The sequence below is a fragment of the Nesoenas mayeri genome, assembly GCF_963082525.1.
Source record: "Nesoenas mayeri genome assembly, chromosome: Z".
NCBI classification, from domain to species: Eukaryota; Metazoa; Chordata; class Aves; order Columbiformes; family Columbidae; genus Nesoenas; species Nesoenas mayeri.
The window spans coordinates 55598061-55613722 of record NC_137542.1 but is presented as its reverse complement, the minus strand read 5'-3'; the positions used below and the strand labels follow the sequence as shown (position 1 = coordinate 55613722).

General features: G+C 36.8%; 1 protein-coding gene across 1 annotated transcript in view; it reads right to left on the bottom strand.

The window, feature by feature from the left end:
- Nucleotides 1-1170: 1170 nt before the first annotated feature.
- The window catches only part of OXCT1 (3-oxoacid CoA-transferase 1), an 81111-nt gene continuing 66619 nt past the window's right edge, over nucleotides 1171-15662 (bottom strand). The window contains exons 15-17 of the mRNA XM_080361961.1: nucleotides 10700-10780; nucleotides 8525-8626; nucleotides 1171-1785 (exon numbers count right to left, since the gene is read on the bottom strand). Coding sequence (XP_080218087.1) covers nucleotides 1750-1785; nucleotides 8525-8626; nucleotides 10700-10780 — 219 coding nt within the window. The 3' untranslated portion in view covers nucleotides 1171-1749. The remainder of the gene's footprint in view (nucleotides 1786-8524; nucleotides 8627-10699; nucleotides 10781-15662) is intronic.

The following is a 15662-nucleotide window of genomic DNA, read 5'->3' as shown; positions in this document are numbered from 1 at the left end:
GTGGGAATAAAGGCTAATTTATTCTGGTATTGACAAGAGATTATCAAATAATTATTTAGAGCAAGTGCAGCTAAAATAAAATAATCTCTCTAATTAAAGCAGTTTTACTGCTATAAAACCCAAAACCCATGTGTGGGAATGAGAAGCATTTTTTTTTTTTTAGAAAGGAAAAATGCAATGCAAAGACTAGTACAGGAATGAAATATTTCAGGATTTTCCTGTCTGGTTCCCCAGAAATTTGCTACATTCCTTCCACAACACATACTGACTATGGTGAATACCTCACCCATTTAGTATTGGAACGCCCTTCTATACCATATCCCCACACTGCTTATCATGTGTATGATACGCATATATACATATTTATTTGTGCATCTACAGTTTACATATTTTTGAGTCACTTAATCTACTCTAGTTCTCATGTCAAATATTATGCCAGGAATTATTTTAAGTGTTTTACATGTTCCTATTTATATGAATGACAGAAACCACTACACTTGGAGAGAACACTCTATTTTAATGTGGATTTCCAGTCAATTCATGCTTTGTATAATAAAGATGTGATGATTTGAGATGTGAGATCCAATGCTGCATATTACCTATTTGCAAAAATAACAGTCAATTTGTAATTAATATCTGGGAAAGGAAGATCTTTATCAAATAGAATCAGTATGAGAGAATTACTTTTCATTTTGATTCTTTCATGGTGTTCATTCTGGTTATAATGAGTTTGGGTTCCAAACTCGTTACTTTTTGCCAATGCCTTGATCAGCAAGTGGTGCAAACTTACAGTTTTTACCCTAAATAACTGTATCCCCTTCAGAAGAATCTTCCAAGTGCCCACAACATTCTATTCCCATGCTTCTCTATGTAATGCTGGAAGGACAGACCTTACTCCAGAAACAATCTTTATTTGCCTTTGAATGGGGGCTGGAGAGCAGGATTATATCTGGAGAGTAAGAGTGGTTCATGTGGGCAGCTGTGCAGCTATCAGTTTTCTGCATGGGGAAACAGAGACTTCTTAACATTCCCCCTTCATACTAGCCCCATCCTAGTTTGTATGATTCAAATAGAAGTGGTCAGAGTTGGACTTTGGGACATGTAGGCTTCTCATTACCAACAGACATACATTGTGGAAACAGATACATTCAGGGCTAAGGGCACAGTTATTTTCACTGGTATGAACAGTTTTGTCACAGAGTCATTAAAAGGTTCAGAAAAGGGAAGTCTATATTCCTAATGTCTCTCTAAAGCTGCATACATTTGCTATAGACCACTCATAAAAGAAAGCCCTCACCTTTACAGGAGAATGACATGCTAAGTGCTGTTGTTCCAGAGCAATGGAGTGATTCGTAAGGTTAATGACATCAGGAAAAGCAGAGGCCATCATACATTTTGCATGGTCATCTTCTGAATCTGTGTGAAATATGTAGTATTTGGCAGAGAGACTACAAGGCATTTTTTTGACAACGTTCATTAACATTTTAGTATAACGTTATGCAAAACTTCGGGAATAAATTCAGCTTTCCATTAAAATTGGTAATGTTATGAAAGTAAAATACAATTTAGGCTGATAGTCACAGTCTGAGTTTAACTATCTGGAAACAACTCACAAAGCCCTTAAAAAAAAAATTAAAAAAAGAGAGAGAGAGAGAGAAGTAAAATTGCAAAACAGTCATCAATTTCTCTTCACTGAGCTTCCACTTGGAAAGGAGCCTTCTGGCGTTAAGCTGAGTCTGTATTTCACATTTAAATCTGCCTCATTGGTGTCAGTTTTGGCGAAACCTAGCAAAAAGGAGGGAAAAAACACAACTGTTGGCATACAGATATACCAATACAACCCACCATTCACTTCCAGCTCTATCAACTATGCGCCACTGAAGACTAGAGACACTGTATTTATTTAAACTGATATTTTTATAGTATTTCAGAGATAAACACTCCCACAACTAAATTTTCTGATGCAGGAACACAAGTTACGTGTGGTGCTAGTATTCAGCCTCTAAACTTGATTTATTTTGAGTTGGGTTATTGATTTAAGAATGCAAGCAGATTGAACTTGGACAGCTGAAACTGTGTTTTGCCCCTGATAACTGCATGGTTTTCTCAGATGTCTTCTGATGCCATAAGAAGGGAAAGCCTAACTCAGGTGAAGCAGCTCCTCAATTAAGCAGTGTATAGGATAATGCATAAACAAATCTCAAAAATAGGCCATCCTTAATTAATGCACTGGTCCAGAAATGGTCATATCTGGTGTACAGTGGGTCTGCGCCTGCCATGAACAGAAATAGGAGAGAGAGCTGCAGGCGGGCAGCAGCTTCAGCCATCACCTTCTAATCCACCTGCACTGACACATCAATACATGGAATGATGTAGAGGCAACAAAACAGATTATATTCAATACATGATCAAATCACCACTGCAGTATTAAAACAAGCATGCCAAGGAATCTTAAATTTATGATTTCCCTTCTTCGCTCAATTAGCCAAGTTCATTCTGCTTTTCTTCCCCACCCACCAGGAGATATGATGCTGCCTGTGAATGCTGGGTCTGTTCAGAAGTAGTCAACTGAGTATTGGAACATGCGTATTAGCAGGGGATATACAAATAAATGGATAGGTACATCACACACATACTGCACCTATGGGATATGTAAACATTTGATTTGACAATTTGTTTGATGATGATGATGATGTAATTCAATAATTCTAATTTAACTTTTTTTTTTTTGCCATCTTCCATTCACATTCTTTTCATTTGTTTGATGATTATATAGTTCAATACTTCTAATTTTAACATGCCTTTTTTTAATTGCTTTTTTCCATTCACATTAATTTTTGTGTGAGGACACTTAGGTATTCTATTGTTTTAACTCCATATCCTTGTAAAAATCAATTAGTGATATTTTAAAGTATCCAGAAGACCAAAAATACACAAAAGTAAGCCTGAACAGGAAAGTAGATGAGAAAATAAGGTTTAAATGGGAACAATACGGAGAAGATGTCGAAGAGTAGCAATGGTTAATATTTGGTTGAAGCCTGACTGCAGCAAATATCCTGAGGAAAAGTGCTCCACAGAAGATCCAAGCTTCTTTCAATATCTCCTGTTCCCAGCCCTACTTAAATAATAGCCCCAGGATGAAGATCAAAAATAACTCATGTGATCTTACTTGTTCAGGAGGAAAAACAGTTCTACAAATAATCTGTCTCCTTGTTGATTAACATGTCCCACCACATACTGCATTTCTTCTACCTCCTTATCCCATTTTTTTTCATTTCACAGTACTGAACAAGCTAACTCATGAAAGAACGATACATAGGGCTTTCCAAGCACTAAAGCCTCTTTCTTACAGGGCTGCATTCTCTGTACCAGTTAGATTTCTACATTATCCTTCCTCCAGCCCCTATATACCTGATCATTTATAAACTTATAAGAATAGCCACCGAGGAAAGCTTAGTTCATGAAGAATGTGTTTACTGTATCGAATGTTAATGAAATGTTTTCAGTGGATGGAAACTGTTCATTGATTTTTCAAAGTTTTGTGTGAACTATGATAGTAAATAGATGTAATAGGTACTTGTGTGGAGGAGCTACAGGAAAAACTCCCTGAGTGCACCAGCATTCCTGGACTAGTTCCAGAAATGTTTCAACATTTCTGACTCCAAGTGCCTATGTGCCTCACTTAATTTGGGACTATTTCTGCTTCACTCAGGGGTGGTTCCATTGAAGTAAAGGCAAAAACTGGAGGACAAAGATAGCACCATTAAAATCTATATTCTGTCAAATAACGACAGAAGGCAATTACTGGAGGAGATTATTGTTTTTCTGCTGCCATAGGTTTTGGTGCCATCAAAACCTCAAGCGTTTTACATTTGAATGAGCATATTACGTTAAATGTAATGTCTGCACATTTGATGCTAACAGCTGTCATTTGTGTGCACCACTATCTGTTTCAGAAAGGGTCTGATTCCCATGAGTGCTGAAGTGCCACAACACCTGCTGAAGACAACAGAGGTGGCCAGAGCCCAGCAACACTGAGAACTGGACCCAAATACAACTGTTTGCTCTAAATAAAATGTGATTAACTAAGCAGAAAAATGTCAATGTAACAAAAGTGACAGTTTGTGCTTGGAAAACAAGGAGTAATCAAGTTTGAAATGCAGAAAGCCCCCTGAGTCCACTGCATTAAACCCCAGCAGAGCCAGCAAATTCAGTATCACCCCGTGCTAACAGCACAGCATTTGATAAGGGTCAACTGTGCTTAATGAAGATTATTTTGCAGAACACAGCCACAGACTCACTACTTTCTTACAGTACCTCCTGAGCAACACATTCTCAGTATTATTTCACTCACAGAAAGAACAGCATCTCTTGGAAGCTTCAAAATACTTTGCTAGTGCTGAACAAGCTAGTGTTGAACAACTGCTGCTGGGAGCAGTTTGCCTGGGCAGCCTTGCACACAGCCTCCAAACTTGTAGGACACACAACCTGCGGGACTCCCTGCAATTCAAGCTTGTTCACTCTCTGATTTCCAACTCCAAAATACCCTTTTCACCTACATAAACAGCTCTGTGCTTATTTCATTATGTTTTTTTATAGCAAGCAGTTCTTTCAAGGCCTGATTCTGAAGGATGCTGAGTTCTAATAACTGCCAATGACCTTATCAGGTGTGTAAAAGCAAGTTGCTGTTCAGAAATGTAAAAACGGGCTCTCAAAAATAAATGAACAGTGTGAGCATATTTGTTAAAAATAAAAGTTGCTTATTCATTATTAACTCCTAATTATTTGAAATTGTGGATAAAAACAAGTCACAATTCCAAGATGAGCTTTTGTACAAAACTCTGTTCCTAACGTGAATTTTGTAGTGGGTGTGATTGATCAGGAAAAAATACAAGACTCATTTAAAAACTGACTTAATCCTGCAACAGCCTGTCTCCCCAAAGGAAGAAGTACTTCCAGAAAATAAAGCCATATCCTCTATTATTCTGTACTTGCTGTCTTGAATGTGGACAGTCAATTTATTTTTAAATATACATTAGTCAGTTGCTATTTAACTACCTAATGTTTCTATGGCAGATGCTCTTCCTAAACTCCATGTTATCTTTTAAGATCATTTTGTAAAGCTGAGCTTTTAAATTAAAAACAAACAAACAAAAAACCCAACCAACCAACCAAAGAGGAGTGAGGCAGAATTTTCACCCGGACAGACTTATCCTGATTATTTTTATAATGAAATATATCTCCAAAAGTATGGTTCTCAGTCTGTTCTCTCATGGCCTCATCAATGGCATAAGGCAGTACAAGCCCAAACAGATTACCTGACAAGGTGATCTATATACTAGGCAGCAACAAATTTGATTTAAGCATGCAAGATAAGCCAACATTTTCTCTTCAGAGCATAGTAAAATTGAGGGTGAATTGTTTACTTTTTTATATGACTTTAGTCTATAATGAAGACTGTTGACACTAAATTACATTTTCTTTGACATGTTGTTGTTGCAGATGTTCTTTAGGAGATGTTTTTCCAAATAAGTAAGCAGGCAGTAAAAATGGTACTGTATAGTCAAGCATGTCTCAAAGAAAGCCATAGAGGGCATAAAACTCTTGTTTCCAAAAAGAGTAGCCTGCAGGGGGATAGTTATATTACAAAGGTACAGCCACCCATTAGGATCTCACTTATAATGAATGTAGAGAGACGTTTGTTTTACTTCAGATCCTTCACTGGATCCACTCAAAAAAACCCACTAGATAGAGTCAACTCCTCATTTTCGAACCATTAATTCTGTTTCAAACTAGCAAAACATGTGATCCAAAAAAACCCGCTTTTACTGTAGCAATACAATATCACTAAAGTTTCTGTCACCGATATAAACAAGATGTCTCATTACGTGAACATAAATAATCACAAGCACAACTATTACTCTTGCAAGGAAGCCTCAGGCAGACTCTTGAAATGTGGAAAAAAAGATCAAGGATGCTGCTTTCTGCCTGTTACCATGCTCAAATCTGTATTTTCTGAGCTCCAAAACTCAGTGAAGGAGCTGTAGGTGTTTGCTGTTTAGGAAAATCAGGCCAACAAGGGTCCGATATTACACAACGGTGACTGCATTTTGCTGTCACACATGTTAGCGGAAGTTTTGCTAAGGATTTCAGTGAGAGCAAGACTGGGTCACTGTGGCCTGGAAACTTTCTTTAGAAGGGGAAAAAAATAAAATGAAAGGAAGAGATAGTGCTCTACCATGCCACAGCTTTAATAAATAAGTCATAGTAGTCCATGCTTTCCATCTGCAATGCTATAGAGATTTCAGGCACCTTTGGAAATGCCGATCAATACGTAACACTGACTCACACACACACCTTGGCCAGAGGTGAGTGCAGAACATGCTTTGCAAGCTTCTACACAAGGTTCCTGCTTTCAAGGTAAGCATATGAAAGTGCATAAATCAAGCAGCATCTACATTTTTCATGTTCACAGCTCATGTTTTCATGCCTGACCACAGCCACCATACAAAGCAGGCTGCCCTGGAGTTCGTCTTCAGGAGAACGAGGAGATGGTGGCTATGAAGAGTCCCTTCCTGATCCCAGGGACCTAGACCTCTCATCAATTGCTAACTCCAGGCTTTCCTGAAGATTCAAAATTTATACTCGTCATAGCATTTACAGGAAAGCACTAAAGGGCAGTGGGTGGTGCTAATCTTTTATTTGGTCCTAATGGTTTGGTCCTATCATAGGCACCATGTTGCTGCAAAGTTCAATATCATAGCCCACCATTGTAAGTTTATCACCTCTTTCTCTCAATTCTTTGTTGCACCTGCTTTTGTTGCCTTGAACATAGGCTGCTGGACTTTACTTTGGGTAACACACACTCAATTAAATACACATATATCAGTCAAATGAACCAAAAAGAAGACAACTCCTTCCAAACAAGCAGGATTGGAACATGTAGTCATCGGTGTCTTCTAACAATGAAGTCCTTTCCTGCAGTTTCAGTCTGTTTAAATGCTCGCTAAATATGGCTTCTTCAAATTCATCAAGAAGTTAATCCCCAAATTAGATATAATAGAACAATTTTTTGTGACTGACTACAATAGATACAAAAATACAAGGTCATTTTTATGTTCTAGTTTTGGATGCTAGCTATTTGACAGGCTGATCAGCCAAAGAAAAATAAGTCCTGACATTACTGAAGTTTTAAAAAATTGATCATTTTTTCCTAAATCACAGTGAGAAGCTGAATGAATAATTTCTTTTGCACACTGAATTGCTGAATATGGAAGGTTGCTTCCAATGTAAATTAAAAAATAATAATGACTTCCATAAAATGTTACATGGAAAATTAATAATGGAGCAAAGTCACTTTGTAGCAGTTTCCTGCACTCTGCAGTTGCAGGTCACTCATCTTTAACCAAACAATTTTTCTCAGATAAACAAATGTATTTTCAGAACTGAACAGCTCTTTATTTAAAATATTTAAAACTCCATAACAAAAACATATAGTATCATATTTAGTTACCAGAAATGCTCCCTTTGGACACAGGAAATGAATGAATTTTCACAGGCTCATTGCTAAAGTAAGTTTTACTTACTGTCAATGGTACACTAGAAGCCTTAATAACAAACTCTTTCACATACTAACTGCTCTGCAGTCTTTCACTTACGTTCCCTAGAACTACCACAAAACTCTGTGAAGGGGAAGAGTATTACACTTCATTAACAAATATTCCCTAACTACTTCTACAGCAAAAACTGTATACTGTCATACTTGCTGTCCTTGCCAAAGGAGGGGTGAGTCTGAAAAACCTCACAACATGGAAGAAAAAAATTCATTAGCATGCATGTAGGAGAAGACCGTCAAGAAACTATTGTTTGTTATCAACTACACATATGCAATCAGTTACAATCTAGTGTACTACAGCTTTCCATTAATAAGCCAGTTTTGTGTTAGCATTGAGTGAGATTTAAGGACAAATGTGAAGGTCAAAAGGCAGTGGCTTTCTGGATTAACAGAGAGTACAAGTTCATTTGTACAAGGCAGTGGAAGAGAAAAAACAAATATATCAACAACAGAGCATTTAATTGATTGTCACTAGTAATACATGAGTGGACATGTGTAGTCATCCCTGCTGAAAAGATTCACAACCCCACCTAAAGAGAGCACGAAAACTTGGCAACAGAGAGTTAGGTAAACTAGTTTATACAGTGGAAAAATAAATATTCATCCATCTCTCAGATATGAATCAGCTCCCCTCTTCAAAGCATCATAAAAGTTCCCTTTCCACATTGTCCTTTTAGTGATTTCTCCATCTCTTCTGTTTTTTCTAGCTTTTAATGCTTCCAATATAATCATACTAGATTAGCCCTAAATTGTCTTCTTATTTTCGTTGTAAATCCCACAGGCAATCTACTGAGCCCTCACCTATAAGGAGGAAACTTACTGCATCTGTAAGTCTTCATATGATGAATACTGGTGGAGAATATTTGTTCTGGCACCAGACTAACTATATTCAGTTGTAACATTACTTACTGTGAAGTCACAGCCAGTGCATTTCTTGATATCATCCACTGTCAGTCCTTCCCAGATTTCCACAAGGGTCAACCCTTTCTTCTTGTCCACATCAAACACAGCCTGTCAGGTTCAAATTGCAGACAATTAAGTTTTTATTATCAAAGCAGAAAATTACGATGTAAGCAGCAATATTGTACAAAATGGTGTACTGAAGTAGGTAGTGTTCCTTCAGTAAGAAAAAATACCATTATCAATTGGTTTCACTTTCCACTTTTTGACTGACCAAAACAGATTTCCGCTACATTCATTTGTACCTGAAAGAATCTAAAATACGAGATGTGTTAGTTTCGTGGGGAAAATGTGCAACCGTTCTTCATTGGATGAAACAAGTACCATACCCCAATCTAGTAAAAACTGTGAGGTCCAAAGGAAAGGACTGAGACGTTCCTTGCTGTAAGACAATGCTCAGCAAGAGATCACAAAGAAAAAAAGAAAAAGACAAGATCTACTCCATTCTTCTATTTTGTTTTTAGGCCAGTAGAGAGGTGCAAAGATTATAACCTTCAGATTATAACCTTCTCCAACAGCTACTGCACACCTAGTACAAATTTTAGTGTTTTCAGAAGCTAGCAATGAAAGACAAGATTTCTTGTATTTTTAATAGAAAGCCTGGGAGAAAATGGCTAAAGAAGCAAAGGCTGTTCTTCCTGATGTCTTCATAAAATATGCTTTGTACTTTCAAGGCTCACACACACATCAAATAAAAACACCTGTAAAACAATGCCCACTTGAACGGTGCCTGCCAGAGGGACATACCCAGGTTGCAAACTAGTAGCCAGGGAAACCATAAGGTCTATAGTAATTTTACTTAAAAAAAAGTCAATAGCTAAAGAAATGGTGAAGACTGAACTTGAAATGGAAGTGAAGTATTAAACTCATCACAGAAGTGTACTAAAGTTCAGCAGTCCTCTGGGCACATGACACTGATTCAGGGGACTGAAAAATGATGGCTCCTCTAAGTCTTAAAAGAGAAGCTGGGCATAAGAAACATACATATTAGGAAGCTAGTGTGTAAACAGAATTTGCAACACTAAGTACTGTTGTACATTTGTGACATGTGCTAACAAAGCAACTAGATCTGACAAGAGGTGACTTTTCAAAAAATTTCTGTATCTTGTTTATTTTCTATTATAGTACAGGGAAAGAAGCATAACAGCCATTTTTAAAGAAGCTGTGGCTATGCCACTTTTGTATTGAAAAACGCACAATCCTATAATACATACATGGCACCAACCTAATATCAGTCCTTGTTCAGTCTCATTTTTTTGTACCTTACATTTGTATATGGACAGTTAGTAGCAGACTGGGAAAACTTCCATATTTTCATTTATTTTCCCTTACTTTGTAGAGAAAAAAAAAACAAACACAACTTTAAATTACAGTAGCAACACACCACCTAGAGATAACAGATTCTACATCAGCACCTTTGATGCATTCTACTTAGTATGATAGATGGCTCACAGAGGACTACTCTAAGCCCTTAAAAATGTAAACACTGATAATAAAAGGAGCGTGATTATAGCAAAAAACTTGAGTCACTAGTCCTTTCCTGAAAAGATTAACTAATGTAGTTTGAGCAGCAGCAACATCAGATGCTCACATGTCCTTGCACTGGACAGTACATTGCTTTACAAGTGGAATCAAGTAAGGAAAAAAGAATTAAAGCCCTACTACAGATATGGGTTACGTTTCTCTGAATGAGTCTAGCATACACCAAGAAAGACACTGATTCTCTGCTACACGATTGTTGCTCTACTGGAAAAAAAATGAGCTGTGAATAAAGCTGGTTTTGAGGATCTGCATCTCACATAGCAAATTTTCGGGAATGCTTTGGGAAAAACAAAGAGACACATACATTGCATACCTTTCATGTGTGGCATCTTTGTTCTGAAGGTGTCTAAGAGTATGGTCCAGTATGCTAGATGTCAATGGTAAAAGCTTTAAAAGGAAAAATAGGAATGCCAAGACCTCTGGAACTGAACTTCAAGGGAATCTTTGCCCTTTATTGGTAAGAGATACTAAATATATTCTTCATTTTTACTAAGCTTTACTACTTTTGCTGAGTGTCCATTCTTAGGGATAGAGGAGGAAAGCATTGACAAAAAAAAAAAAAAAAGAAGAAAAGTACTTTACCTTTTCTGTAATTATGCGGTTCACACATTGTTTCCCAGTAAGTGGTAAATTGCACTTTTCCAAGATTTTATGCGCGTTGCCCTGTGTTTAACAATATACAGACAAACATTAATTTTAAAAAACAACACAACTTAATAGGAGTTTAAATATATACATGAAAAAGAAAAATCACAGCTGTAGCCATTCAGTGCTATTGAAATGTTCACTGCACTCAGAACACTCGTTCAATTCACTTCTATGGCGGATTACATCTCTGGCATTTTGGGACAGTTATTACTTAAATCCCATATATAGGGACATAACTAATAAGAATCTCACTGTACCAATGAGTGGGCTCCTGAGTTTAGAAGTTCTGCATACTTCTGCTTAAGAAGTTGCTTTTCCTCTGCAACGTGAGGATAACAAATACATGGGACCTCACTGATGACATATAAAGGACAAAAATTGGGGAAAGACACTGTGGGGATGACATTTCTCTGTTTTATACTTTATTGCAAACACTATATGCAGAATCAACCATATTCACAGGCATTTCAAATCCCTAGGGCTGAAGTGCATAGTCATGCTCTCAAAATGGTAAATTCAGTTTCTTTACCTACAATGGGATTCCCATCCCCTCCATTTCTCCAGGAAAGCCCAAAAGCAGACTAAGATAAGTGCAATATGCTCATTTTCAAGTGCTACATAGAAGTCCCATTATCTCTGTTTTAAATAGAATGAATTACCAAGCAAATAAAGTAGAAAACAATTTTTATATATGAAATAGAATTTACTTTAAGGCACTTCCTTTCCTGGGGCCTCAAAAGGCAGCAACTCTAAATCCTGGCAAAAATATTACCTAATGAGAAGACAGAGCTTCTGACATGAGGTTGGGCAGGTAAGGTTTGGGTGGTGAGGTTTTTTTGGGGTATTTTCCTCCTCCTTTTTTTTTTTTTTTTCCTTCTTCCTTTGTTTTAAAAGGAGTTCACAAATGTCTTTAGATACTCCTAAATGAAATGTAGGCTGCAAGCGCACTGAATGAATATAAAAGAGATGGATCACTACATTTTAATCAGTATTTGTAGGCGTTTTACAGAAGTAGTATTAAATGCACATTTCTCCCATTATCATGCTTTTATTTTTTCATCTAATTATCAATTTTCAGTTACGCATTTCAAAACTCTCAGAGTATTACATCTCTCATTTAACCATATGAACATAATGTTTTTTAAACTTACAATCATCAGTTTGCCTTACTGCTTACTATAAGCTCACGAACCATTTCTCAGCCATTTTGACTCCTGAGTGATAGCAAAATGAGCAATCCAAGTGCTTTTAAATTAATCTTCTTATATGAAGAACTATTTCTTCATTCTCATTCTAATTCTAATTACACTGGCAAAATCCACATCTGGTACCAAGGCAACCATTATGATGACACTAACTCACTCTTAATGAAAATAATTACTTGAATGGTGTTACTTCCAATTGGTCTACTTATCTCGTCCATCTCAAGGACCTTCTTGTGCACTTTGCCTAAAAGCCAAGATTAATCTTTGCTGTTTGTAATATCTTCGGAAACATATTAGGTTTACTTCTCAGCCATATGAAATGAAGTATCTCTTCCTGTTACTCAACTGAGACTGAAATGAATGGCCTTGCAGAGGTGACAGCTTGACCCTGAAAACTGATACATTCCAGCTTCTTAACACTTGAGCTGAAGATCATTGTACTACCAGTTAGCATTAAAGATGACTTTTGGAAGACATCCATCACAACACTACCAGAATGGGAATCCCAATGGAACTGCATGAATTTTTACCATCTGAGTTTATATGAGATTTGTTCAGATAAGGGAAAAGACTGTTGTGTAGATACATAAAACCTTAAGGTGTTTCAAACTGCTTTAAGTCAAAAAAGCTGCTGTTGAAGAACAGAACTGTCTTTAATCTTGTGCAACACATTGAAATAAAAACTATTGGTGGTGAAAGGAGTTTTCAGTTCAGTGCTGCAGGTTCAGTCACATCCAAATCAAGTGCTTAAAATTAGTTTCCATTCTATTTTTCTGAACGGTGCAGACAAGTCATTTCACAACATGGACCAACTACCAGCCATTAACTTACTACGTTTTACAAAACAACTCAATGATGCCATGGGGGTAGGAACTTGACTGTTTTTTCTCTTAGGCAGTATTTAGCAGATTAGGCGCAGATGCACAGTGACTGTATAGAGATTAAATAACAACCTAATATGGTTATAAACAAAAAAAGCAATTTAGCAAAAATACATTAAGAAATACCATAATGAATTAGACTTAGGGTCCATTAACCAAGTGTCTCACAGTGGTTTAAGCATACGGAGCAAAAATTGAGCCACCCTTCCAGAAATATGCCCTCCTGGTTCCTGACATGCTGTGATGTACAGATTTCCTGAGCTAAAGACTCCTTCTGGGCAATGCTATTTAATTATAAGATCATAGAAACATTTTGGTTGGAAAACACCTTTAAGATCATCAAGTCCAACCGTTAACCTAGCAGTTGAATGTATTTGCCTCCCTGAACTGGCAGAATTCACATTAACCCCTAAATCGGTTCACAAACCTACAAAGCTAAAAGTATACCTGATATCTCTTATGTTCTACATACTTTCCAGCAGACATCTTGCTTCTGCCTACATAATCCAATAAAATTGTTGACGGGAACAGTGACTCCTTCCATTTCTTCTAGATGAGACTCACAGAAAATATCTGCTATTAGACTCCAAGCTCTTACACTACTTCAAAAGGCAGGTCTTCTCATGGCTTCTGCCTTGTTCAGTACCATGTACTCCTCATAGCACTATGAGCATGCCTACTAAGTGGCAGAAATTAGCTGCTCAAGAAGTGAAGAGCAGGCTCCTATGCCATTTTTAGCTCCCACTTGTTCCATATCTTCCAGAACTTGTTTCTGGTGTTCTTTCATTCGTTTCAGTACATACCGCATATTCCCTGCCCGGGCAGAAGAAGCACAGTCCTCTGCATATGCATGTGGCACTCCCAGCCAGCTCTGAGCACAACATACACATTCGTTACTCTCCATATGTCTCCTTGTTGTATTTGTTTTCGCACAGGAGGAAGAGTGTCATTAATGAACTTAACCTCACAAAACGGTGTAGTCCATCTCATACAGACTTAATTCTCTGAGCTCCTGCATCATCCTGCTGATCATCTTCAACTTCATTAGCTGCCTATGAAAAATGTTTCTTCCCATCTTAGAAATGCTAGCTGCTAATTTCATGTCACTATCCCTATGTCTTTTATAAGGTAGCGACTAGCCATTCTGCATCCTTTTTCTACATGCCTTTATTGTTTTCTGTCTTTCTATGCTACCTTTCCTCAATAGTGCTTCCTAATCTGAAGAGTCCTCTGCAAAACTCATTTCATGTCCTATCAGCTTTCATCTGTACCTTTTGTCTTTCATTACATGTAAAAATTTATGTAATTACAAAATGTAAAAAATTTGGATCAGAGAGTATGTAGTTTTATTTATAATATACTGCATATTGGAGTTTAAAAAGAGGAAATTTTGAGTATTTATTTGACTGTTGAAAGAGATACTAGCTTCATCCAAATAATTAAGTGTACATTTTATTTTGCCTGTATTGCAAGAACTCAGACTATCACTATGTATAAAAACTGCAACATGTACTGAAAGGAGAATACACTTTTAAACTCCCATAAAACTTATTTCAATGTTTATCGAGCCATTACTATTATACAAAAGACTTGAAAATAATTAAGAGATCCTTCACAAGATCAGAAATCAGATAAAACCGACTGCATTAACTACCTATTGCAGCAACTCTTGAACATGTTCACTGAAGGTACCATGCTTTCCACTGTATTTCCATCCATCAAATCTATTGATATACGGGGAGACTTTGGTGTCTAAGAATAGATTTCTTATTGAACAGTGAACCTGTCCCCAGTAACTAGAAATTTAGCATTAATATTTATTCAGATCACATTAATACCTGAAGTATGTATCTGAGCAAATGGATAACTACATATTCAGTTTTTGGGAGGCTGTAATAGGGATGTGAGTATATTGATGAATTTGCTTTGCACTTTTGTCTACTTATTTACAAATTTGCACACTCAAACTACCGGATGAGACTCAGTCCTGCTGCTGCAAATGTGCCTTTTGAGATCACAGCTTAGGATAAACTGTAAAACTATTATAGTTTTCAACAGTTTTTTTTAAACTGAAAATTCATTCTTCAAATCACATTTTAAAGCCACACGAATGTTAATATATTTAACTTTCATATTTTCATATTTACTATAGCTTACCATGCAAATCCCTTATGCTTCTCTTTATGCATTCTGACTGGGACATGATCTTGAAAAATACATAACTAATTCTTATTGTAGACATACAAGGAATTTGGAATAACAGAAACACAGATATTAAACAAAAGGTTAATTTTTAAATATTCGGTATAGTTCCCTGAAAAGAGGTTTTTATCCTTCAGTCCATTTTTCTCATGGTTTGGACAGTGCCATTTCAGAAGTTTAAAATGACAAGTTTCCTATGACCTTCTGTAGGAGAAGGTTTATGTCTATAAAATTCCCCCCACAAAGAAGTCTCTAGATTAACCTCTATCAAATAATGATGCAAGCCAGCCTGCATCTCATCATACCAGAAAGATCTATTCTATTAAGCTGTCAGTACCAATTTGACTGACAACTTCAAAGGTAAATATCTTTCCATCATAACAAGTATTTAACCACGGGGACCTCATTTTTCATATTATTCTGAGGTGAAGAGTAAAACCTCCGGGGTACCATCTACCATACCTCAGGCAATTGCCGCTTCCATTAAATTTTCATGAAGTAAATAAAATATGTTTGCAGCTTTTAAACATCAAGTTAATATTTCATTTTTTCCACAGTGCATGATTCACTTACAAGAGGAAGGAATGATACTAGCCTTGCCCCCTGTTG